This window comes from Cheilinus undulatus, linkage group 5 (genome assembly GCF_018320785.1).
Source record: "Cheilinus undulatus linkage group 5, ASM1832078v1, whole genome shotgun sequence".
NCBI classification, from domain to species: Eukaryota; Metazoa; Chordata; class Actinopteri; order Labriformes; family Labridae; genus Cheilinus; species Cheilinus undulatus.
The window spans coordinates 25,686,218-25,712,939 of NC_054869.1; the positions used below are offsets into that span (position 1 = coordinate 25,686,218).

The window sequence follows — 26,722 nt, forward strand, 5'->3', positions numbered from 1 at the left end:
TCTGACTCACCAACAGTCCAAAGCACAAAAATATAAATTCAATTTATAGTTAAAATAGAAAAATATTTGGTATTATTTGCTTGGTCAGTGATTAAAAAGACTGATAATCATGGGATTTATTGATGCTACCACAAACACACAGTGACCTAGCAAGACAAGTTTCAACCTTACAGCTGATGTCTGGTAAAATCTCATTTCTGGTTTCATCACACAAGTCCTGTTTTTTTATTCATATGTGCAAAACCTAACTCCAGCACAAGAGAGAAACCTTTTAAAGATCACATATTTTACCCCTTTAAGACAAGTTTATATTGGTCTCAGAGGTCCCCAAAAATGCCTGTGAAGTTTGTTGCTGAAAAAACACTCCCCACATGACATCATGAGGGGAGAATCTGAGAACAGCTTGTTTCAGCACACATTTCCTGAAAGGTGGAGAAAGGGGGGATTGGGGGTGTCTGATTCTTGGGGGGATTGCGAACAGGTAAGGGGAACATTTTTTTGTTAGAAAAGCCAGGAAAAAGTGTATTTTGCATAACATGTGACCTTTAAGGAGATTTCAGAGCTAGAATTAGGGAACATTTGACCAGTGTGTGCACATGTTTTTCTGCTGAAAGGTGCTGATTTGTTGCTTGATGTAAGCTTTTTACTATGTCCTGTTTAATGTCATATATGTGAAACTTGTCATGTTGCTGCCTTGGCCAGGACTCCCTTGTAAAAGAGATTTTTGTATCTCAGTGTGAATGAATCCTGGTTAAATAAAGGTTAAGTAAATAAAAAATAAGCCAAGTTAAGGAAGTTCTATGTTATTTGGCTATTTACATACAGCTTATTCAATAATCCAGCACTGAGTGCAAAGGCTTGACCAGACATATTTTGCTTGCTGTAGCACTATTAATTGCACAGCCTAGAAGTTACCAGAAAATATGAAACGACCTGTATTTGTCGGTGTTGTCTGGGGACAAGAGCACTTAGTGGAGGCTATCATCAAGGGAACAGAAATTCAATCCTAAGAATGAAAAGTTGCCTGTCTATGACAAGGCTGGCCTGGGATTAAATGGCCCCTATTAAAATGATACGACCTGTGTCTAAAAAAAATCGGCCCTGGCCAGTTTGAGAAGGTCTCATAGGTGTCCAGCTGAGGACGTCCCCCTCGTAGAGATTGACGCTGCCTTCTCTAGAAACGCCATGGATGTCTGGCTCTTCATCAGCCAGCAGCAGGAATTAATGACCCGGAAAACTCAGTCAAAGAGCAGACAGGCAGGCAGGCAGCTTTAAATACTGAGCAGTGAACAGTGGAGGCTCAGGGCACTCAGCTGATGTTCACAGAGCAGACCTTCACCCTCAGTTTCAAACCACTGCTCTTATCTGACCTTTTGGAATGACTCCTAATTCTGAAAGTCTTTCTGTGTTAAAACAGTATACTGGAAATTCACAACAATTCTCTACAAATTGCTCTTTGCTCTGTCCATTTCTAACACATTTACATTGCAATATGCAAATTAAGTTAAGCTCTGTACAGAATTTCAAGGAAGGGATGAGATTTCTTCAAAAATTAAGTTTAACTGTAAAATCTCAGTTGTACCTAACCTCTGTTGCTTTAAATATAGTATAGTAGAGGGCTATGATGTCTTACTCATGCCCCTACGTAGAATTTCATAAGGTGTAGCCATTTTATACTGTTGTAAAACAAACTTTGTGAAGATTTTATGCAACAACATATCAATTCATGGAGAAATATTAGCAAAAGATTCATTCATAATAAAAAATTGTCATTATCAACGGCCATCTGCCAAGATCCTAAACACCTTGAACATGCTGAGTTCAGGATGCTTCTATCTGGACAAGTTTTAGTCCCCACATTAGTTCCCCCAGATAGAGTTCTTTGCTTTTAACTCACATTCCTAAATAGTGTTTTTCTCTTTTCTTTTTGACATATGGTAATAGCAACAAAGACATGGATGTTGTGCCGGTTTAGTCAAATGCTAATTTTACAGTGAAGTAAATTAAAATAAGCTCCACCTGGGCACAAGTTCAAGCTCAGCTATAAACTTGTGCATCGCATGTACAAAGGCTATAGTCTTTAGGGTGGCAGCCCCAAGTTGGACTCCAACTCTAGGTCACATAATGCAAGTAATCCACCCCCCTCTCATCTGCTTTTGACTTTATCCACTGTTCTGTTCTCTCAATAAAGACACAAAATTAAAGATGCACCACCTAAACTAACTTGGACATAAAAATCCTGCTTTTTCATGAATGCCAGAGTATTAAAAATCTTCTTGAATGATGGAAAAGCAGATGGTAAGACATATACAGTATATGCATCAAGTTAATACTTTACAGTAGATTTTACTGATTAAAATGATAACATATGTGTACTTAATGTGTCCAATTGCAGGGGACAAACTGTGGTACAGAGTAATTTTAGTATTTTCAACTTAAGAACCTAAACAGTTCCCAATTCTGAATTATTTACCATGCAACACCAAATGGACAGATCTTACTATTAGCTGGGTAGTAGGGGTCCCGTGCCACGAGACCTCGCTAGATCAAAACATCACAAGATTTCTCGAGTAAAAATCCATCTTGCAAGATCAATATTTTGCATACACCAGGAGCAGCAGCTCTCCTGACAAAAAAAAAAAATACCAAACTAGAAATTGTAAAAGATCACAAAGATGCCCTGGACTTTTTAAAGTTGCTGGTTTGACAGCTAATGAAGTAACAGAGCTTATCGGTGACCCATTAACATCACAGCTCCATCCCCCCACCCCCTCCTCCGCGTGCACAACTCAGGACTGCACATGATCCGCCAATGCATAACAAGTTTATCATAACAGTCTGAAATAACTAAATGCTGCTGCTGGAAACCTGTGCAGGCTCCATAATGAGAATACAGGGTTTATTTAGGTTGTGTATGAGCGCAGACTCGCTTATAGTGCCGGTATATGTGACTTTGTAACTTTGATTCAGTCACTGCTTCGCCATGTCTCCTTCTCATCCCATCGTCTGTTAGTCACACATCCATCAGCTGTTGGTGGTGCGAATAATCAATTAGAAGCTTCACTTGTGTAGCGCAACAGGCAGTTGTATGCTGCAGCAGTAAACTTGGCAAAACAAACTCTGCTTGAGCGCCAGAGTCCAGTGTTAGCTCCATAAACCAAAGTTCTAGCCCCAGTTAAACGCGCCCTCTTTGTTGTCTGACAGCAGACAGAGCAGAGACACACACGCACACACATTAACACACACGCTCATCTGTGTGTCGTGTCCAACACTGTCAAGGCTCATACGATAAAAAAAGACCACAAAACAATAAAATAATCTATTTCTCTAAATTACAGCAAACGTGTTATTGACAGAAAGATTTCTTTTGAGTGTTTTAAATATGGATGTCCTTAAAGAGGATAAGAAACTGTTGAATTTTACTGATGCAACTCTTTAATTTCAGTATGCTGTAAACTGTTTTTAAAAGTACATTCAAAATAATCTAAATGTTTTTATTATTATTATTATTATTATTATTATTATTATCATTATTATTATTGTAATTGTAGCAATTAGTCCATAGTGTAGTAAATTAAAGATGTGGTAGACTCTTTAAATGAAAGGTTTGATTTGAAGGGCATTAAAATGTACCGTTTGAGTAGACTTAGACAAGACAAACTGTGTGTAAACATTGCTGGCTTATTTAGCACAAGAGGAGTTAGTTTAAACATTTCTGAATGGACCTTAATGCTTTACAATTGACTTTCATCTGTATAAAGGACATATTTTCCACTTACTAATTTTTTTCCAATATTTAAAAAAAAAAAAAAAAAAAACGTGAAATCTCGTCTCGTCCTTTGTGTCCAAATCTTGTCTCGTCTCGGAGAGTTGAGTCTTGTCACAACCTTACTGGATAGTGAAGCTGAAGCTTCTAACATCAGACACTTACATGAAAGATTAAACAAAAAAGAACAAAATTGCTTATACACCATATTTTTAAATTGAGTTTTAATTGTGTTGTTTGTGCTGTTATTTCTTCTACATACTGCTCATTCTCATCCACCAAATGAAGAGCTGTTGAGACATTTGTTCAGAGAGATGCAGTCTCTAATGCAGACATGGCAGGGGCCAGAACTATTTAAATGTTCATTATTGGTTTCTTATGGAGCTGTGGAGAGTGGAGGCCAAACACAGGCTGACAGAAGGCATCAGTGTTTGAGGTCAAAGGCTAATTAAACAGAGAGGAACCTTTGCTCCTGCATTGTTAACCAATCTGTCCCCAATGAAGATGACTGCCAGAGAGGCATGACACAGCCCTCGTTCCTATGTTAAATCCTCATTTCGGCTACTGTGCCCCATCAACTCACAAAATGGCCTGTCAGTCTATCGCCAGGCTTTCTGACACCATCCATTATGGATATGCAATAATGAGCAGAGGCGGGGCGATCAATATTTGTGGGACTTTTCTATCACTACATTTTAAATATGAGATTCATTGTGAGTCGACAGGGTGAGAAAAATGCCGGAGTAAAGGACACAGGAAGAGTGAAATATATTACTATGGAGAGAAGGACGCCTCTCGAGGGTGCTAAAGCTGCCATATGTGTTTATCCAAGTCGTTCAGCTGTTTCAGAGAGCTGCCAAGGCAACATCATTTATCAGTCCACGCTGAGCCACCACCGCAGTAGAAAACAACAGAAGGAAAGTGACTCTTAAGCTGCGACACTCAACCAATGCTCCCAAGCTGCGTGAGGCTCTTTGGTTCAAGTGCAGCTCTTAAAAGTACTTGAAAAAAAATGTATTTAGAGAAAACATTGTCAACAGAAATAATTCTCTCCAAGTAATTCAATCTACTGAGTCTCCACCTTGAGCTGTTATCAACCAACAAATCACAGTTTACCTGCGGTCTCGTGATTGGTTTCCTAATTGACATTTTTAAAAGTCTGAAAACTACCTTTGAGCCTACTGACCCTGCTGTCAAGTCTCACGAGCCATACAGTATAACATTATATCTTGATTTGAGCATGCAGTATCAAAATAAACCAAAGTGTAAAAAAGTTCAACTTTCTTTCAACTGCTGGGTTGAAAAATTTCCATCAGCTCCAGCTGCTGCTACAAGTAGCATGCAAATGCATTATAATGACTGCTGCAGAAAACTCATCCTCATCATCCACTCAAAGCAGCCATAGTTAGCAAACCTATACTCTGAAGCAAATCCATCAGTTTAAATTAGGGCTGGGACGTTATTGCGTTAATTAAGATTAATTAATTACATAAAAAATAAAGCAATAAAAAAATAACGCATTTAATCTCAATTTATTTTTGCACTCCAAACAGCGTGGAATGTTTCTTAATGCACAAGTTCCCAGTATACCCATAATACTGATGCACAGGACACAACACGACAAACACCACTGAAACCGATGAGAAGTCGTTGCTGGGTTTGGTAGCTCTTCTAGCCTCCGCTGCCACCTCAATGCCAAACATGCTTCAGCTAGCACAGACAACGTTCCTAGTTTGAGCAGGCAGTGTCGCCTATCCACACTCAACAAGATGACTGGGTTCAGAGCCAAAAATGATTAAGTCCACAACTGACAAATTAACAAACTCACTGGCAAAATGGATTGAAGTGGGCTGTCAACCACTCTCGGTGGTAGAGGATAAGGGGCTAGAAGCGGTGCTACAGATAGCGTCGTCTCACCCAAATTATGAACTGCCATGCAGAAAGAAAAATTCAAACAATACAATCATAATATTCCTTATTCATATTGCACTTTATGTTAACAGTGATGAAAATCAACACGATTTTGTTGTTTAAGCTCATTTATGTGTCTGTTCATTGATTCAGTCATATACCAAAATCCATTTCAATTGAAAAATGTTGCTTATTGTGTCAAATATGGATATGTGATTAATTGATATCAATTAATTACAAAGCCTCTAATTAATTAGACTTATTTTTTTTTATCGAGTCCCACTACTAGTTTAAATGAATAACCCAATGTTGAAATCAGCAGGATAAAAGTTGGTATGCATATTGAAGGAGGTGGCAGTTTTATAATGATGTGTTCAAGGCCAACTCAGTACAGTGGCTATTAGGCAAATGTAATCAAAATGCCATTATGATTTGCTTAAATGGAATTTTAAGAAAAATAAAATTTAGGTTTGGTGAGAAACTTGAACAAATTCATTTGTTTTGATAAGAAATGTTTGTTTTCCCAGCAATATGAAATAGTTTTACTTCTTAACACAAGCTCTGCTCAACATAGACAAATCTGTTAAATATACTGTTGTCTTGTCTTCCCAACAAATTCAAGGAAACTTTAAAAATTATATCAAAAACCTAACCTAGCTGACAGCAGAAAGTTCAATCTTATCAGCAACAAGCCACTGTTTCAAGATCTAAGCTTGCGTCACTAAAACATTCAAAACAGAACTAAGTCAAAACCGAAAAATAACAATAATAAAATGCATTAGATGTATTACATATTAAGTCACCTAAGCTGGATGGGATACAAGTCTTCTCTTCATGTGTGTGTAAGTGAGAGAGAGGAATAGAGTGAGGGGAAGAGGACATAAACTACACAGCCCAGGCCATTTAATGTCCCTCAGCCCCAGGCCTGTGTTAATGGTGGTGTTGTACAACACATTACAACGGTGCTTGTGCTCTAAGCAGACAATTATACTGGTATTTAGCCCATCCACAGCCCCGCAGGCGACCAGGACACTTAGCAGCACAGCAGGGTGAAGAACACGGTCTAACAGGCCACACAGGACTTAAACACTGTAAGCAAGAAGCAGTAGAGACACTCAATTAGCCTCAGACACAACAAGGTCTTCATGGGTCTCAGCAGGGTTTTTTTCTTGCAGCTAATGGCTCTTATTTACAGATTCATTTTAGCGGTAATCCCAACCTTAACAACTATTTGTTAGGGATGCACAATATTGTATTTTTGTTAATATACAATACACTGATATTTCCAAACTCATGTCAGCTGATACCGATTTAAACAGTGAACACCTTTTTATTGTAAAAATAATATTAGTGTCTCCAGTTCAAAGAGAGGCTGAGTCGAGCAGAGCTGAAAGAGAAGTAGGGAAGTAGACAGTCTGTTATTTGTTTTACACTTGAGGCTTTGAGGCTTTATTCAAAATGTTGAGGACTCACAGTAGGCTTCCTTGAGTTTGTAGCACAGGCCCGACAGTGCGAGCGTTTCACGAGCCTAAAAATAGGTGTGTGCGAACTGTAAAAAATATTTAGGGGCACATGTGCGCATAAAAAAATCAGCCGAAGGAGAGATCCACCCAGGGGGGCCTCACTTTGAGCAATTTTTTCTTCTCTTAAAATGATCACAGTATGTATATACAACACTGTCTAAACTCTCTCTCTCACACACAGAAACTCTGATTACGTCTTCCCCGTAATTTCACCTCCCGTTCTGCATCCTCTCTTGTCAAACGTGACTTTCTACAATCGTTTATTTTGTGAATTTATGATAAAACTCCATAAAGTTCCCGCGCTGGTTCTGATCAGAAATTAATTGACCTCGTCGAACTTCCTTGCACAAATCAGCTGTTTTGAAATCAGGTCGCGGGTGAAAAAAAAAATCATGAAGAGTATGATTTATGGTGCTTCAATAAAAGAAAGGCTACTGCTGTTAACACTGAAGCAGAGACACAGTGAGGAAGAGAAAGTAGCAATATGTATGAGCTGCTGTCTGTGAGGGGAGGGATACAGGGGTGCGTGTGAGGGGGGATGAGGGGGGCAAGAACAAGCACATAGCTAATAAAGTAAGATTAATGTTATGATGAAAATAAGGTACCCCAAGTGATGACCATTATTTCTAAATAAAAAACAGGTGGAAACAAAAATATTTTTTATTGCAACAAGGAATATGATCTTTAAAAGCATTAAACATTTTTGTGACTTTCTTTCAGATAAAGCTATTGTTGTCAATGTCACAGGTCTGTGGTAGTTTTTTGTACGTTATCTTTGATAAGGACTTAATTACAACTAAGAATTGCGTCTTTGCAACTATCTCAGGCTTTATAGCCAAAACTTTTTATTTTCTATTATTGTAGTAATATATTTTCCTAGTTTTTTTAAAGTAATTTTATATAAATAATGTTAAGTGATTATGTCGAGGAGGGGGTGTGTGTTGGGGGCCTTGTACCAGAGTCTGCTCAGAGTCGGCCTCCACGACCATTTTAATTACAGGGACAGAAGTGTACTTAAGTTAGTAATTATTATTACTCAGAGGACCTGGAGAATGTTTAAGTATAGATGGAGCTCTTATACCCATGATTACTGTCAGATAGCCTAAAAATTAATAACATTAAAAACAAAATTAAATTGCAATAATTTTTCAAAACTTGATGATTTTACCTTTCTGTACATTTTGTAAACAAATCCATTAAATAATTTTGCTTGTAAATGTCTATTTGCATCACGTTTATTATGAAAAACACATTATTTGATCAATTTTCATTGTTCCCCCTAAACTTCTTTATGTGCTCCTAACTTTTTCAACTTGGGAAAAAAGTTAGTGTCAAGCCCTGCAGTACCCTGGGCAACCAGGTAATGAGAAAATTGTAAACAGCAGCAATTTGTTGAGTTTTTTTTAAAGATATATTTTTGGGCCTTTTATGCCTGAGGCTATAGAGGACAGTGGAAAGAGTCAGAAACAGGGACAAGAAAGTGGGAGTGAGACATGTGGGAAAGGAGCTACAGGCCAGACTTGAGCCCAGGCCATCTGTGTACGAGGCGCATCTTAGCCACTGGCCAATCTGAGCACCTTGTTAATTATTTTTAAGAGTGTAGTGTCTACAAAAGTGTATTTAAGAGAAAGTGATAAGAAGAATTAAAACTTTGCTAGTGTGAATGCTTTGCTTTATCCTTCTTAAAATCCCTTTTTTTTTACAAATCTAAAAAAAAATGTGAAATAAATTCCATACATGATTTTTTTTGAAAGCTCTAGACCAAAGGCAATTTAAGACATGGATGTAAAGAGACAAAAAACAAGCACATTATGACTGAATCAAACTTTAGGAATCATAACAATTTCACATTATTTTTGGGACAACAGGTCTGGGTAAAAACCTGCCAAAATGGTTTTGTAAGTTGATTTTTTATTTACTAAAATAAAGTTTTCTAATAGACATTAATGCTTAGCCAATCCTGGCTACAATTTGCAATCATAAAAAACAAAACAAATATAATATACATTTTTGGGAAAATCTCTACCATCTTGAGCTATTGTTAAACTACTGACTTGTTTACACAGGATTGCTTTCTATAAACACAGAAATCCAAAGCAGCAGCCTTCTTGCGCCACTGTTTTCTTCCTCAATGAAAATACAGAGTTTGTGTCTGGAGGTGAGTGATTTTTCATTGCATGTCAGTGACCAAGGAAATGAACTCTTGCTGCTACATGACATGAAACAGCACTTCTTCTGAAAGGTCACGTCTTTGGTTGGAAGTACCGCTTTGTTTCGGGTTTAATAAATCCAAAGGAGTGAGAGGCCTCACTGACATCTGCACAATGAGTGTGTTCATGAGCAGTGTGTGGGTACAGTACATGGATTGTGTGTGTGTGTGTGTGTGGGGGTGTGTGTGTGTGTGTGTGTGTTTGGAGAGACTTCCCTATCGGTTTGTATGTGTGTGGGAGAAAGTGAATGTTTGAAGTAATCTGACCTGAAAGCAGGTAAAGCCCATATTACACTAGAAACAAAGAAACTTACTGAGAGCAATCTGTTGGCTCTTTTCTTCCTTTTTTTCTGATGGGGTGGGGAACCTGAAACGACAGACTTTATACGCAGTAACTCACTTTGGTGTACAGTACAGTATAGACTGAGGCAAGAAAATCAATAGATATCATCTAGAAAGATAGTAATGGATTTCTAACTTAATGGGCTCACACAGGTCTATCGATTAGTAGGATTAACATCTGCAATACCTCACTAATCTGATTTGCATTTAAATTACTGTACGCTCCACGCTGACACCAATATAACAAAACAAACGTACAGCCAGCACAGCAGCACTCAATTTTGTGGTCTGACTTTTGTATAAATCTTTTCAAAATAAAAAAGTAATAAGTATGTGGAGGGAAAAGTTGCTGTGCAGACAGCCTGCAAACTTTGAGTTCGTCTGAATTTTGAAAACTCTAGACAAGGACAGAAGAAAAGGAAAAGAACATAAACTCAGACAGACTTGGATTGAAGCTGTCTCCTGAAAGACTGAAACAGCCATAACTCTTTTGGGGCAGCTCATCTAAGCCTCGCGGGGTAGATCTTAGTGTAGAAACAGTGTGAGTGTGTGTGTTTATGTGAAGGAAGAGGAGGAGGAGGGGAGGTGGCAGTGTGAGGTGAGATGTTAGGAGGGCAGCGAGGTGGGGTGGGAGTTTGATGGACTGCGCTGTCACCTCCCGCTTGGCGATTTACGGCAGCGGTGCTGCTGACGAGCGCGGGGCAGTAAACAGGCCGACCAGGGGCGTATTTCACAGAGAGCTGGCTTTTATGAAGAACACCAGGACAGCTCTACCCACAGCTCCGCCCGGCCCGCCGTGACGGATGGAGAAAGACGCATGACAAGCTTCATCATTGTTTGTAAATCTTAACTGTTCCCGCTCACTAACTCCAGAAGGCAATTTTGCGGAGACAGCGGGGCCTGTGGAGGGGGAGGGAGGAGCGGGAAGGGGGGAGGGAGAGGAGGTGAGTAGGGGAGGTGGAAAGGACAGCGTGGCACTCCTGAAGGTTATTTGGATCTCTGTATTTGGCCAACTGATTAGTCCTATCCTAGGAGGGAGATAAATCTGATGAAGCACTGGTTGGCAGCCAGGTAAGATGGGAGGGTAGGGAGGTTCACAGCTCACAGATCTTTCCTCCCCATGGAAGATACAGAGGTGCACAACATAATGGATCAAAATGAAACAATTCAAGGAGTTGTAACTAAAATGTGAAGTTAAAATCAATCATCCATCAACATATTTACAGCAATTTATCTCATCTTAGCACTTTTTCTTTACTATTTACTTTTGTGAAATATTGCTGATTACTTTGCCCAATATTGTGAGCTGTTGAAAGAACCATATCCCCCCAGTGAGGGATCAATAATGGTTTATTTTATCTTCTTTATTTCAAGCTGCCTGTATGGTGTTTGAAATCATACCACAACCCTTCAATAAGAACATGTCTGCCAAATATTCTGCCTAATTTAATATAAAGCTGAAAATCAGATTTATCAGGGAACAGTTGTTTACATTTTATCCAACCAAAGAATATTTGTTAATTTTAGACAGCAAAGACATGACAGCTTAGTTTCCTGTTGCTTGACTTACTATAAAATGTACTGACTCACTATAAATGTAAAATGCAGTAGTTCAGACTAGGTTAAAAAGTAGAAAATAACCAACATTTTAAAAAAAAGTTAAAGGAATAACTATGCCTGCACAAAGGATAGAAAACTCATTATTTGATTATCACAAGAACATGCTCATACCTCTGCAGCATGATTTACACTCAGCTGATAAGATGTGAATTAGCCTTGGGACCACATCAAGGACACAGCCCAAGACTTCCACATGCAGTCTTAGAGACAAGGGAAAGAACAGACCTCAACTGTTTCACACGGCATCTTTAACACTGAGGCTCTTACAGTAAGCCTCCTCTGCAGTAAAACGGCTCATCTTCAGCCTCATGTAGATACGATACTCTCCCACACACCGGATTTGGCAGTGGTCAATAACAAGAGGGCAGTAGATGTTTAGACTGACTCTGAGATAACGTAATGCTGAGTCAACCTCGAACAAACTGTTTTTCTCAGTTAGGTTTTACAGCAGATACTGACAGCAAATTATTGTACAAAAACGACATCATGTAGCAGCCCCTTCTTCAGATTCCTCATTAGACGCAGGACAGCAAGAAGAGAAAACAAACTAATATTTTAGTGTTGTACAAATGAAAAGACTCAGATGGAAAGGACAGATCTACCACTGAGCAAACAACAAAAGGAGGAAATTGTTTTAACCATTTTATGAGGCCAAACATGTTTTGGGAAAAGTTTAATATAGTTTAAAGTCTTGATTCATCATTAAAAGTAATATTGGAGTCAAATCATTTTGTAATATATAACCAGCATTAGTCTCCTCTGAGACTTTTAGAAGCAATAAAAAAAAAAAAACTGGAAAACGGCAGGACTGTCCTCTCCTAAAAAAAAAGTTGATATTGGGGAAAATACTTACACAAAATATACATGTATTACATAAGACTGAAGACCAGGTGCTTTTACGTCCATCATTTTTCATTTTGCTTTTTAGCACATTTAAAATACTCATAGGGAAAAGATCAAAAGATAAAAGAATATTAAAAATGTAAGAGGGAAAATCCCTACTTGTTAATTTAAGAAAAATTTAGGAAAAAGATGAAGTATTTCCTCAGGGGATGTAAGTCAGAAAAATGTATCAAAATGTCTGACTTTTTCAAGGTTAGTTTCTCAGCTGTTGGGAGTCTGAGTTAAAGCAAATAATGGACCACACACTGTGATACCACAGTTGTTCTTCTGTAATAGAGCGTGGTGTTTTCACGGCAGGAGGGCTGACGTGGGACCCTCAAGGAAATGGACAGGTGAAAGTCATAAACAAATACAGGTAGAAGGAAAGATGTGGGGGTCTTTTAGGGTAGTGATGCTGGTGGTTCTGCCATGTATTTCACTAAAAGAGGGATGTTAAAGTAGTAGTAATGATGCTGGGATTAAGTATGCTCAGAAATCACAAACTCTACAGGTGAATTACACTAGACTTCAACAATAAACACAATCTGATTTACCCATGCTCACAGGTAGTGAAAAGCAGAAAATCCAGCCAACCACCATTAGCAGCAGCCAAGCACAGCTGAGATTCTGATCTGAGTATGGGGTGCCAGTAATCTAATGGTGCATGGTTGGAGATTACATCAATTTCTTTAAACAGGACAAAACAGAGCTGCTCTGCCTGATGTTTGACAGTCCTCTTGGTTTTTGTTTTTTTGTTGGCTTTAAACTTTTTCTCTGACTACAAAAAAACATAGCTTTAATCCCCCTAACATCTTTGGGTCTTCCATTACTCTACAATCTATACAAACTGTACTGTTATTCACAATTTGCAGATATCTCTATCAGTTTAATACTAATATAACCACTGACTGAAGTAATTAATGCCTTTTGAATGTAAAGAAGATTTGTAGTAGTAGCTTTTTGAAAATTTCGAATTTGAAATCTAGGAATCTGTGCACTATTGACAAAGTAAATATTGAATACTCTATAACATCACTATACATGAGTCCATTCATTTTTATCATATTTCATACTTAACACTCATTGAAACTAAGTAAGTAGTAACTCAGTTGACCAACTTTTTTCTTTGATTGACTACAGGCTGACAATATTGGATAGAAATAACAGCAAAATATTTGTGTTTTTCATACTCTAAATGATGATAAATAATGAAACTGAATAGAATTGCATAATTTAGATTTTTTTCAAGCCTTTAAACAAAAATATATCATGTGCAAAAGTGAATAGGTTGTTTTTCCGTCTTCGATACAATCTAGAAACTTTGTGAACACATAAATATTACTGTGTCTAACACAGGCAAATGTGGTCATGTATTTGAGAAGAGTAGAGAAGTACAGTAAAAGTTTTTAAAAAGGCTTCTCTTTAGATTTATTTTATCTTAGAAATTTTATGACATACTTGTCTTGAGTGTCTTGAGTGCACTCCTCCCTTTAAAGTACTTAAGCACACTGTTGATCTGGGTAAAACTTTATGGAGCCTGTATGTGGGTTATATTTTGTTGTGTGTGTAACTCACTGGCTGCCATGGTCTCAGAGCAGTTGTTGTTGCTGTTATTGTTGTCGTCCAGGCTGATGAGGGGCGGCACACAGCTGGTGGAGCCCAGGCCCTGGGTCAGATAGGTGGCTGTAGGGTAATAGGAGTGCATGCGGTACTGAGAAGACACATTGTGGGTGGACAGGCGACCATCACCATGAGGCATCTGCTTTGTACAAGAAAATAAAAACAAAGAACATTTAATAAGCATGTGAGAGTAAAATGTCTTCGCTCTTCATTTCAGAGAAAACATCTAAACATTTAGCTTCCTGGAATCCTCAGGAAAGTAAAATAAAAATGAAATAAAGGCAATGAAACTAAGTTTTCTGTTAATTGACACATACACTAACTTCAACTTTATAGAACCCTGTATGCCCTTTACATTTTGATTATAGCATAGAAAAGTCCTGTTATTAGAGACAATGTATATGAGGTAAGCAGGAGAGTGAGTGGGACAAACTCCCTTCTTACATTGGACTAAGCCACCAGCTTTCCCTAACTTTTAGGGTAGATTTTGTTGTCTGTGGGAAGACACTTGAGAAATTACCAGGAAAGTAGCACATCTTAAAATACAGCAGTCTTCATTTACTACTTCCGTTCACTACCCAAATGGGATTTAATACAGAATATGTTTAGAACATTTTTTCAAATAAAACGCTTTTTTTTGTCATCATTTTATAGATAAATCCATGTTGACATCTGTAAAATGACTAAAATCATTTCGATATTGTCTATATGATATTGTTCCTTTGAATGTGCAGTTGAAACACAGCTGTTGCTCTGTGGCCCCATTCATGTTAGACTGCACAAACCTCCAAATCAGGCTTTAGAAATTTACAAGCAACACTTTAACAACCTTATCTGACAGGAGGAAATATGAGAGATAAAATAATATATGACAGAGAATTAGTAGTGTTTGAATTCACAGCTCAGTAGTCTGTACTTAAAATGGGCTGCAACATGCCATGCTGGTTTTCTCCAGTCCTCTGAAAACTTTAAAACGAGCTGTCTACTCAGCAGCAAGGCCGCCTCACGGAGGGTTTTCAATTTCATTTTTATGGAATTTGATTTCTGTCAGCCTGTAATATGTCACCCGTATTGTCCACACCATCAATTCTTAGACAGCTTTATAAACTGTTATTTAAGCTACACTCAGCTCTTGTATTAGGCTGTGAAAAATACAATAGAGATTGGACTGGAGCACTGAAAGTGCACCAAGCTTACAGTTTTGCAGGACACAAACAGCACCAAGCAAAGCTGTCTTTGTGAAAGTTTCTTACAAAAGGCTGGCTGTGCCATGCTTTAAGGAAATGTTTACATTTAGTGATTTCATATTAAGACTGATTGAACTGATTAATCTATTGGTATAATTACAAACATTTCTTAGTCTGCCCCGCTTGGACGAAGTCCACTTTAGCATAATTAAAATCTATGTGCAAAGACCAGCTTAACTGCGTTTGAGACGCCTAGTGAGAAACCAAATAGTTGACGTTTTTTGTGCGTTAAAATGTTTAAAAATGATCAGGCTCATATATATTAAGTTTCTTAATTTTATTTTATAAAATAGAAGATCCCATACCACCTCATAAAACACGAAGCCTATCTCTCTAGGAGTATTAGGTGCTTTTGAAAGACAAAACATTTCAAAAAGAGGTATTTATTCACATCAAGTGGCAACTTTGGGGTTGAAACATGAAAGCCTTGAGTGTTGACTTGAGACTGGCTACAGAAGCTCCAAAGGGTTAGGTTATAGGCTATATACATGTACATATTTCTATCAGAATAGGTCATGTGTTTATGGACACACAAATTTTGATAACTCATCTGTTTTTCTTTTAGTTGAACATAGCAGGGGCATAGCTGATAGAACTGCAAGTCGGACCATTGTAGCTTTTTGCCAGGAGGCTGAAATCTTGCCTCTGTTACAAGGTTGACCAGTTAGTTTGAGACAGTGATTTCAATGTGGTGGGCATCACAGATTGGCTTCAAAAGCCCCCTGGTAAACAAGAAATGGCTGTTGTTACTAGGGCTTGTTCTAATACTCTCTACGGTCTATGATCCAGATGTATGTCTTGTTTTTTGTTTATTTATTTTTGTTTATTTCTCTTAAATTACTATCCAGCACCCTGAGGGGAGTTTAGCTGTTACCTTGCACAACCAAAGACTCATGGCGGAAAGCAAAATATATCCATATTTATCCATCCAAACACTCTGATATTGACAAACTAACAAAAAAACATTTCTGATGTGGTTTGTATTAAAGATCTACCTTAAGTCATTCTTTACCCTGCTTTTCTGTATTGATCTCAGATTGAAAAAAATCTGAGATCACTGAAGGTGCTACTTTGTGTAGTAACGTTAAGCAAGAAGTAAAGTTAAAGAAGATTAGTTTTGGACAAAAGCTGGCAATGGGTTTCATTTCTGAAACTAAAATAGTGTTGGATATCTGCCATTTTCCTTCCAGTGTTCTAGCAGACAAATGCCAAACTGATAGCAAGCTCTGTGGGAGTGTAGTCACTTCAACTATGCTACAATCCTCACAGAGTCCATGTATCGCTGAGATTTACATTATATCCCTTGAGTGTATGAACTCCACAATAATGGGTTCAACACTGTGTTGCTGACATACTGCCTTTTTTTCCCCCAGATTGCTTCTCACCTCAATTTATGATGCACTCTAATTTCTACAACACCAACAGCCATAAAGTCAATTTATAGTTCTTTTCAAAGTAAAGGAAAAGAAAATTCAATCTTATGATTGTACCAAAATCAAAAAGCAATGATCCACAACCTCAGTGAACCATAAATCCTGAGTGCTGTAACACACTCTTATCACCAGAGTGGGTGGCAAAGTGTGAACTGTACCTTAGGTACAAAGGGGTTATTCAAGCAACATGAAAGAATATAAAACAAAGATGATCTAATGATAACTTTAATGAGACACATCAGCATCGCCTGTCTCGACATGCATCTTAATTACACTGGGTTGTATTAGATAGCCACTCTTACTATTATGACAACAATCATATCAGCTACAAATCAACAACAATTTAGTAGCAGAGAAATATCATTTGAGTATGACTTGTGCTGGATGTGTCTCATGTACTGTACTTTGTCTAAACTCAATTTCCTAGCTCCTTGGGGGGCTTTCTTGCCTCCCTGTGAGGGCTTGTCTTCTTATCTGGCACCATCACCTGTCTGGAAGCTCCGCACTACCCTTATATTGTCATCATCCACCTGCATGACAGCCAACTACTGAGAGCACAGGAGAGTAAAGGATGAGGTAGATAGGTTTATACTGATAAAGACCACAGTGTTGACTTGTGGCTTTTGATTAAGAGAGGGGGAGAGAGCCCAGATCAGGCAAATAAAACTTGTGTTTTTAAAAATAAAGCCTGCGTTTGATACAATTACACTGACGTTAAGAGATGATCAGTAATTGCAAAACACCAAGAGGTACTTTTGAATGATGATGGTATGTACCATGCTTTGGAGTAACGATTCAGGGGGTTGTGGGTGTAAATGAAGCATTGCCATGTATCCTAGAGATGTTACATACTAATAACAGAGATTTCAGATAAAAAAATGTTTCTTAAATGTTCTAATGAATTTCTAAATAGCTGTTCTCTTTTATTTTCTGCTTAAACTGTCTCCCGGAGTGGGTTAAACCTAATTTGCCATTTCTGACCGGCTCTTCTGTACGTACAGCCACTGGAACTAAATCATAGATGGCATGGAAACAGTGGTGAGTGCGATGTTATTAAGCTATGCATGTAAATAAAACTAATAAAAAAACATAAACATTCTGATACAATGGTGATTGGGGCACTCTTTTCGTGGACTCGCCCTAAACTCAATAGAGACTTTATAACTTCAACCAGGTGTGGAAAAAAAAGAGAGGAGTGCCACCTTCAGAAACTTTGTAAAAGTGAATAAGAAAGGACATTACAGCCCAAACTGTGTCCACAAGGATGAGTGCTTCACAATGAATATGGAGACATATTCAAAATTGAGTAACTCAAGGATTATCACCACAGTTAAGGATGCTGAAACTGAAGTGTAGCCCATCAAATTATGGAGGTTTAGGACAGGTAAAGGAGACACAGACAACACAAGAGAAAAGTAGGAAGGGTTCTGTTAGTTATTAAGTCTGTAAAAGGAAATGTGATTAATGAAATGTTCTTGTCAGGGTCAAGTCTTTTTATTCATTCATAAATATTCTGCCACTTTTTGTGGTTATAACAGTAAATTTCAAGTAAGACACTGTGCATTGGGGGACTGAAATTCATCTTCAAATAATCAGCTCTTCATGCAAATACAAAAAAGTGGTCCCTGAATTTAAATAACCGTAGCACGTAGCCCTCTAAACCTGACACCTTCACTGAAAATATCATAAATCACATAGGAGGATGGCTAAATTATGCTAAAGAGTGCTAACTGATTAGCATTAATGTGCTCACTTTCTCCTTCAAGCATTGAGGCATAGCGGTTTGTTCCTCTGCCGACAGACAATACCATTAACCTTTGCAATTCAGGCTCTGCTGTGCACTGGCAGGTTAGCGGAGGCAGTGACCCCAAAACTAGATGTTGCTATTGGAAGAACATAGAGAAGGAGGAGGAGGAGGAGGAGGAGGGTGGACAAATGCTCTTCATAGAAAAACAAACCACTTCATTCGAGATCACAGAAGAGTTATAGATCTAATTCGCTTTATGCAAAGGCTCATCTTCATTTGACACAATAGAGATACATTTCAGTATAAATCACTGTGTATATACAGATGTGTGGGTGTGTGTGGGTGTGTGTGTGTGTGGTTGTGTGTGGGTGGGGGGTTATGTCTTCCCATAACGGTCTCCCCAGTATTTTCTATTTAATTGCACAATCGCCACCCTTAAAAATGGCACTGTAATACAAAAAGAGAAATAAAAACTTCATATACATTACTACCAGAAGCTAACTTATGTCCACACACCGGCCTAAACATGCATCGAGATCACAAGTTTTGTCAGCATCATCATTCTCACATTTAAAGGTTTTAGCATAAAGATTAAATCAACTTCCAGCTTCTGAAATGTAATGATTAATCTCCCGTGTTTATCCTTTTTCAAAGAAACATTTAGGATCCAAAAACCAAATGATGTTTTTCCTACTATTTTTATCTCGTTCTTATAATTTTGTAAACAGCTAAGAACCTTAACTGATAACAGGTACTTGCAGCTCTAGCTGTGTTTCACCATTTATGTGCATGTCTGTCTTCATTTAAAAGTGTCCAGCAGGAAGAGAATAGAAACATGGAGAAAAATAATCAAGATTTGCACCCACATAGTTTAGCCTGCTGACCTAGGCAGGTTGTGTAGCTGTGTACCAGCAGGCTTTCACAGTGACATTAACAGAGAGGCCTTGTTCATAATGAGGTAACACAAAACAAAGCTTCTTCACATCAGTGTTTGAAAAGAATAAATGAACAAAAATTTCTAGTTCAATTCAAAGCGCTTCATTTTCTGCATTATTCAGGAGACAGCTAGATATTTTTCCTGGGTAGACCAAGGCTGTCTGAGCTGAAGCCATAGGCCAGCCTCAGTAGGACATATGGGATGGATAGGCCCCTCCTTCAATAGTTACTGTGGGCACACTTTATATATTCTCCCATATTTGTAAGCACACAATAGCCCCCGATTTCCACACACATTTTTAGAATACCACTCCCAAATTGTAATCTGACAAGTTTACAAGCAAATTATCTGGCATTTCCAGCATTCTTTGCTCTCAGACTTATTCTTTTTATTTGGACGCCAAACAAAGCTCCATCATTTGTGCAATGGTTACGAGAGGTGCTTTACTTTGACCTGGAGCCCTTTTACAGCTTTTGTTGGAATTTTCACCCTGTCTCGTGTTTTAGCCTTAGGGAGGGTTAGATTTTACAATATCTGTTCATTTTTCCGCTTGTTTGCACTGTGTGTCATTTTTATGAAATATGTGAATATCTGAAAATTTAGAAATAAACTTTTCAAAAACATGTACTGTATACATTGTGTACACTGCAGTACTAGAATAGCTGCCTGACATATGCTGCCTGGAGAATGTGCAATATATGACCCTGGATGAGTTTTGGGCATTTCTCCAGCAAATTCACAGTACATATACACTGTACCTTAAAAAAAATTAAAGTTACAAAAACCAGTCTATCAAGTCCTGCATATCAAATAGATCTCTTTTAAAAGTTGGATAAGATAGGCCCGTTTCCTTACTGGGTTCTACTTATGTCTGAGAAATTACACATAACACCAAACAGAGATTTAACCTCATGATGACATCATGAAGCTAGTTTCTTTTTACCCACGTTGATGAAATCGGCAGGGGGTTATGTAAAGGGTTCCGTATCTTTGTTTGTTTCTTTGTTTGTATGTGTACAAGATAACTCGAGAACGGAAAGTCGGATCTTCACCAAACTTTCAGGGAATATTGGGATAGTGACAGGGAAGAATCGATTAGATTTTGGTGATGATCCACGCACCTGTTCAGTTCTTCTCGGACTTCGAACTTTTGAACACCATAGTAATCAATGGGAGCATAAGTTCCTCGGTGGCGCTGCTTAGGCGTGGGTCTGCCGCCTCAGACGGCCATTCTAGTTGTAACTGAGTATTCCCCCTTGCTGGTTAGTTGGATATTAGTTATTTACTAACCACAGCTATGTTTAAAATACAGTATGTACTCAAACTTATGCTTCTGTGTAATTTTCAGTAACATCAAAGATCTGATCGCCAACCATAATCATCAGAAACAATTTTAACAGTCTGCAGACTGCTACTATAAAAAAAGACAGAAAGCAGGATGGTCATTATGGGTCACCTGGTATTGCTGGTAGTTGTAGATATTGCCATAGTAGGGAGGGTAGCGTGAAGGCTGGTAGAAGTTGTAATAGGAGGTTTCCAGCAGCAGGTCTGATGATACCTCAGTATGTGCTCGGGAACCAGCAGTTGGGCTGGGGGTTGAAGCTGAGCGAGCTCCTGAAGAAAGAAAACATAGGAGATCAGAAATACAACAAAGATTGGTCCACTGGATTTAGTTCAGTGTTTTTGGTTGGATATGTGGCGTAACACTGAATGTGTAAAGACAAATTTTAGGACTACATTTATGTTTTAACAGACTTCTGTGTTTTAATGTAATTTTTGTTATACAGGAAACAAGTTAAGCAGGGTAAAATACAAACATTTTTACAGATGAAAAATTGCAGGAGATCTTCCAATTTATCATTTAAAAATAGTTGTACTATCACTTGCAAGATTTACCCTTGTTCCCTCTCAGCAAACTCAAAGTGCTATCAATAGCACCATCTGCAGGTGACAAGCATTTCTAACATCAAATTAGGAAACCTAACCCAACCCAGAATCCCCATAAAGACTTAATGTGGGATGAAAATGACCATCAAGTCATTCTTATTATCTGTTGTTCTTTTCTTATCAACAAGGCCACATTCCTCTCAGGCAGACCCTGATCTTTTGGTCTTTCACAATGAAGACAATGTGCACCACTGAAGACAAAGATAATGACATTTGTCTCTCTTGTCATCAGTGAGTCACAGAGTGCTCGACTCCTTTTTCCATCCCAGTCTTTTCTCTCTCTTGCCAAGCCCAACACCCAAACTTTACTCTCACAAAAGTTTAAACAAGAAGGAACAAGTAAAGGCGTGAGCAGCCTTGACCATGGTCAACTTTTAACATGTGCTATCAGGCCTCGGGGAACACCATATCTTTGTCTGCCTCCACAACCTGTTCTTTATTGCTGGTGCCACCAAATCAGCATAATTTTACTCATTTCCCATAAAAAATGTTTCTGATTTGTTTGTATCTACACTGTGTCCAGGAGAGCAGTATGTTGTAGTTGTATCTTAAAAGTGTGTCATCACAGTAAGTTAGCCCAAATTCCCAAAAGTGAGGTACATGAATGGGTTTTTTTCCTTTAATAATACCTTAATTGGTAGAGATTTAGATTATAAGAGGTGCATCTATATCTTGATTGTTTCTCTGTTTTGTCTCTTTATACTTCCTTTACTTTAGCATTCTGGTTTCTATAAACATTTTCAAAGGTCAAATCTATCATCATCTGTAAATCTGTACCATTGTAAATAATTTTCCTTTAACAGTGTTCCCTGGGGATTTAAATCAGAATGTACTGATGAATACTACCTTCCAAACTCCAAGGCAGACTGGTTAAAAAATAGTAGGAATGCACAATGTTATGGGTACGATATCTACTGTATATCAGCAGACATTAGTTTAAAAAGTGAAACACTGGTATCAGCAGATATGAAAATTTCTGCCAATTTTTAGGCTATAAAATCTGTTTAGATCAGCTGTAAGAATTGGCTGTACAAACAAATAAGTTTTGGAGTTACAGCTAAAACCAACAGACCTATGTCAGCTGAAGTATTTTTCTGAATTCATCATCCGCTCAAACTTTAAACAGTGTGTTTTATGGACTTAAGTTTTTGGTTGGATTTATGTTTAAATATTGGTATCAGCTAAATTATTTCATAAACATTGACATATCAGATAACAGCAAAAATCCAATATCATGCATCCTTAAAAAATAATCAAAATTTTGGAAAAGAACACTAATTTATTATACACAATGAGAGATTGATTGTAAGGTTTTATATGTTGCTTCTCTTTATTTCTATCCTTTCATAAAGTTTCAAATATCTGTAAAAATGTTAAGGGAAAATGTGTGCACTCAACTGCAAATCAGCTGTTAGCTGACACTCAAATGTGACAAAGGGTGGTCAAAAGTGAAACGCAGTAATGAACTGTAGGATTGAACCTGGGACAGCCAGAGAAGATGCGGAGGTGCTTCCGGGTGTTGCAGATCTTCCCTCCACAGAGAACAAGCAGTCCAGTCCTGCTTCATTTTTCACCATCACCTCAGGGCCAGCCAGAGCTACTGGACTACAAATCCCAAGCTCTTCCTCCTGAGCCTGCTGCCTTCTTAGAGCAACCTGAATTTAGAGAGAAGACTCAAAACCTGCTTGAAAATACTTTTTTTTTCCATCAAAAATACACACAACAGTGTGATATCTTGTCTGCTGTACTACTAGTATCTTTCCGTATGTTCCCCCAATTAAATAAGAAAATGATTGAAATGAAATGATAAAATGGTTAGAAAAAAAAAAAGTTTCTCTTCTTACTCACATGCACTTACTGAGGTCAACCAAAAAATGTATTATGGAAAGACTGCAGCAAAAATTCAACCATTTTTCAGAGACAGACGCTTAAAATGTTTTGTTTTTTATCTAATAACCCACAAATTGAAATTCTTTTGGTTTTTGACCTTTTGAATTAGATATGCAGAAAAAAATCTTAATGCAGTTTTTAATTTCATAGCCTGCAATTTACAGCAGGTGTGTCCTACTCACTAATAATAACTCCGTGCGCCTTTTATCAATGGTTGTTGTTATACCTCGGTCTTAATGACTGAAAAAAGTAACAAAGTAGATTAACACAGAACTTCGAAAAGAAAGCGGCTTCTTTAGCCTACCTGTTAAATATTTAATAACTTTTAGCTGCTAGCAACAAGTGTGGCAACATATAAACATATATGATCCGTGTTATGTTCTGCAGCTCGCTGATTACTTTCTATACTAACTTAGCTATGCTAGCAACATTCAAATTTTAGCTACCTTGTTATAGTTAATAAATAAGGGGGTGGGGGGTGTTAAAATTCTACAATGTATTAAAAAAGTGTTAAAAAATAAATAGACATTTACCTGTCATTCATCCCCCACCACAAAAACAAAACATGTAGCTACACGACACACTACAGCTTCAGTTAAGCTCTCGTTAGCCTCACGTGCTCATTTAAACAGTAGTGTACCAAGTTAACCGTTACCTGTGCCGCCATAACTCTCTGCCTCTCTGCTATCAGTTTACATTTAGGACACTGGCAGTCCCTCCAGTTGCAAAAGCGTTTGTGTCCCTTCAGAGGAGACACATATCCATGGTTCCGACAGCGGGAGCATTTTGGCATCCTGGGGGGTTTCTGGCCTTTGGATGGGGACACAGGCTCGATGGACTCCGGCACCTGCTTGCACTGCTTGTCCTTGCTCATAGCTACCGGTAGTTTAAAAAAATATATAACTTGTCCCACCTTTAAACCTGCCTAGTGTTCTGACTTTGGCAACTATGTAGGAGTTTTTTTCCGGCAGGGCAGACTCGGCTGCTTAAAGTCTGTACTGGTGCCAAAGTCGAGGCTATAAGGTCACGGTCCCTCCCTCCCTGCTGATGCTGTGATGTGGGAGGAAACAAGCTGAAAGAGGGGAAGAGCTGGCAGGACAGTAGGTCAGGTGATGGCCCCTAACTCCAGCTCTGACTCTCATCCATGCTAACAACATCATTAAAATCATTAAGCTTTATTTGATTTGTTTTGTTGTTTTGTCGAAAAGTTCAGTCGAGAAATTAGAAAGCAGAGTACACTTTTGCTCAAATTGAAAGTTTTGTTTTTAACTCCACGTGCAAAGGTTGGCCTATCATTAACTAAAGTACACTTCAAACAGCTTACTAAAAACTAAAAATACTGCAGGTAAATGTGCAGATTTTCTAACATCACTGTAATTTTAAACCTGGAGTCTATACAGTCAAAGACAAAATTATTACATTATTGTACATGTTAAGTTTTTTCAAGATCCTCCCAAGTGTTTTTAACAGAGAAATAAATTTACAGCATAGCATTTCTGGACATACTAATTGGCTTTTGAAGGCATAAATATTTTTATTAGAACACAATAGCAGATCTTTTCAGAAAAGGCAAAAATGACCAGGGTAAATATTATTAGCTCCCTTCAAGACCTGACCTTTTTTATTGAGCCATAGCACAAACCACTATTGTGCAACATGCTTTAAGTTTGCAATGCTCAGAGCTTGTAAAATCAAGGTAAACCCAAGTGTTATTTCCCAGTTTACATACAGCATAAAAACCTCAGAAAGAGCTGTCACTTGTGAAGGCACCATGCCAAAAACAAAAGAAATCAGTTCAGACTTGAGAGAAAGAAATGTTGATGCTCATAAAGCAATAGACGGATATACAAAGTTATCATAGCATTTTCAAGTGTCAGGAACTGGAATGAGAAGGATCATTAAGAAATTTAATGAGTGCCACACAGTACAGAACAAGTCTGGCAAAGGTAGGGAGCGAAAGATTTCAAAGACCCTGGAGAGAAAACTTGTGAGATATGTGCCTGAATACCTCAGAACAACTACCAAGACACTAGTGAATGACGCTGCCAATTCAGGAATTGAAGTCTCAAAGAAGACTATCACTAGAGCCCTGCATAGGAACGGACTGTGAGGTTGCAGACCAAGAAAACTCCCCTTTTGCAGAAGAGACACCTTCAAGGAGACTAGAATGCTAAGGACAGCCTGGAGAAGGATTATGAATATTGGAGGCATATCCTTTGGTCAGATGAAACTAAACTAGAGGTCTTTGGCCACAGAGACATTGGTGATGTTTGGAGAAAGAAGAGAGAGGTGTGTCACCCAAAGAACACCATCCCCACAGTGAAACATGGTGGTGGGAGGATTTTGCTGTGGGATGCTTCAGTGCATCTGGAACTTCCACTTTAATGTGGAACGAACCACAAAGAAAGAAGGATATGTGAAGATTTTGAAAGAAAACCTGAATCAGTCAGCTATAAAACTAGGTCTGGGTTGTCGTTTTGTCTTCCAACATGTCAACGACCCAAAACATACATCCCTCCTGGTGAAGAACTACCTTCAGAAGACCAAAGTGAGCGTTTCTGAGTGTCCTGCACAAAGCCCCGACTTAAATCCCTTGAAAATCTGTGGGGTGAACTAAAGATGAAGGTCGATGCCAGAAGGCCATCAAATCTGGAGGAGCTTGAGTGATTCATCAAAGAAGAACATGTTTGAAACTTGTTGAAAACTACAACAAAGAACTGCAGGTTGTCATCCAGCAAAAAGGCTACACTATTGACTATTAGTGCCAGGGGGGCTAATAATTTTGACACTATTAGTTTTAGTTTTTTGTGAAATATTTTCATTTCTGTGTGCAAAGTAAATCATTTCAGTATCAAAAATACAACTAGGATGTTTGAAAAAGCTATGCTAAAACATATTTGCTTTGTTTAACAGCACTTGAGAAATACATTTAAATCAATGACATTTTCATAGTTGGGCCAATAATTTTGTCCTCATGTAAGTGTTCACCACTCAAAGTTGACGATGGTTTGTTGAGCATAGTTTCGTCCATTTTTGTGAGCTACTTCCAGTTGTGAAATACTTAATTAGGTTACAAACTACATTTTTAGAGTAAAAGTGCAATACTTTCCATAGATATGTAGCGGAGGACAAGAGGAAAACTAATAGGCAGTAAAAATAGGCCTGCTTAAGTACAAAAGGCCTACATTTAGGCAATAAACGGTTCTCAATTTCAAAGCAAGCAAAAAACAGTTCACAAAATATGGAGTCAACCATGAACAAGCCATTAGAAACTAACAATCTATTAAATTAGAAATAAATCATTTGGATAGGTTGTACTTCTCTCAATTATACTCTAAGCAAGTGACTGAACAGACTCATAGAATGTCATCTGCTTGCCTTCAACCAATTTTAGCACAATGCTGACTATTTTCCCAGGTCTCACTACAGGGATAGACAGGGGTCTATAATAAAACATCTTAAAAATATGTCTCTCTGGGTTGGAAACAGAGTGACTTAAGAAAAATATCTTAAAATAAACTAATCAAACCAAGAATTAAGTTAGATTTTAGACCAAATAATCTTAAACAACACAACTGATCATTTTAAGAGACCTGGCAGACTTACTTGACCCTGAGGTGAGTGTGAAGATTGGCACAACCATATCAT

At 38.0% G+C, this 26,722-nt stretch overlaps 1 protein-coding gene across 2 annotated transcripts in view; it reads right to left on the reverse strand.

The window, feature by feature from the left end:
* Positions 1-24,098, reverse strand: part of dmrt1 (doublesex and mab-3 related transcription factor 1) — a 40,017-nt gene extending 15,919 nt beyond the window's left edge. The window contains exons 1-4 of one of the 2 annotated variants that reach the window (XM_041787762.1): positions 23,730-24,098; positions 22,665-22,839; positions 20,694-20,851; positions 13,829-14,012 (exon numbers count right to left, since the gene is read on the reverse strand). In XM_041787762.1, the coding sequence (XP_041643696.1) occupies positions 13,829-14,012; positions 20,694-20,851; positions 22,665-22,839; positions 23,730-23,948 (736 nt within the window). In that variant the 5' untranslated portion in view covers positions 23,949-24,098. Of the gene's footprint in view, positions 1-13,828; positions 14,016-20,693; positions 20,852-22,664; positions 22,840-23,729 lie in introns of both variants that reach the window. The other variant, XM_041787761.1, reaches the window with a different exon arrangement.
* Positions 24,099-26,722: the final 2,624 nt, after the last annotated feature.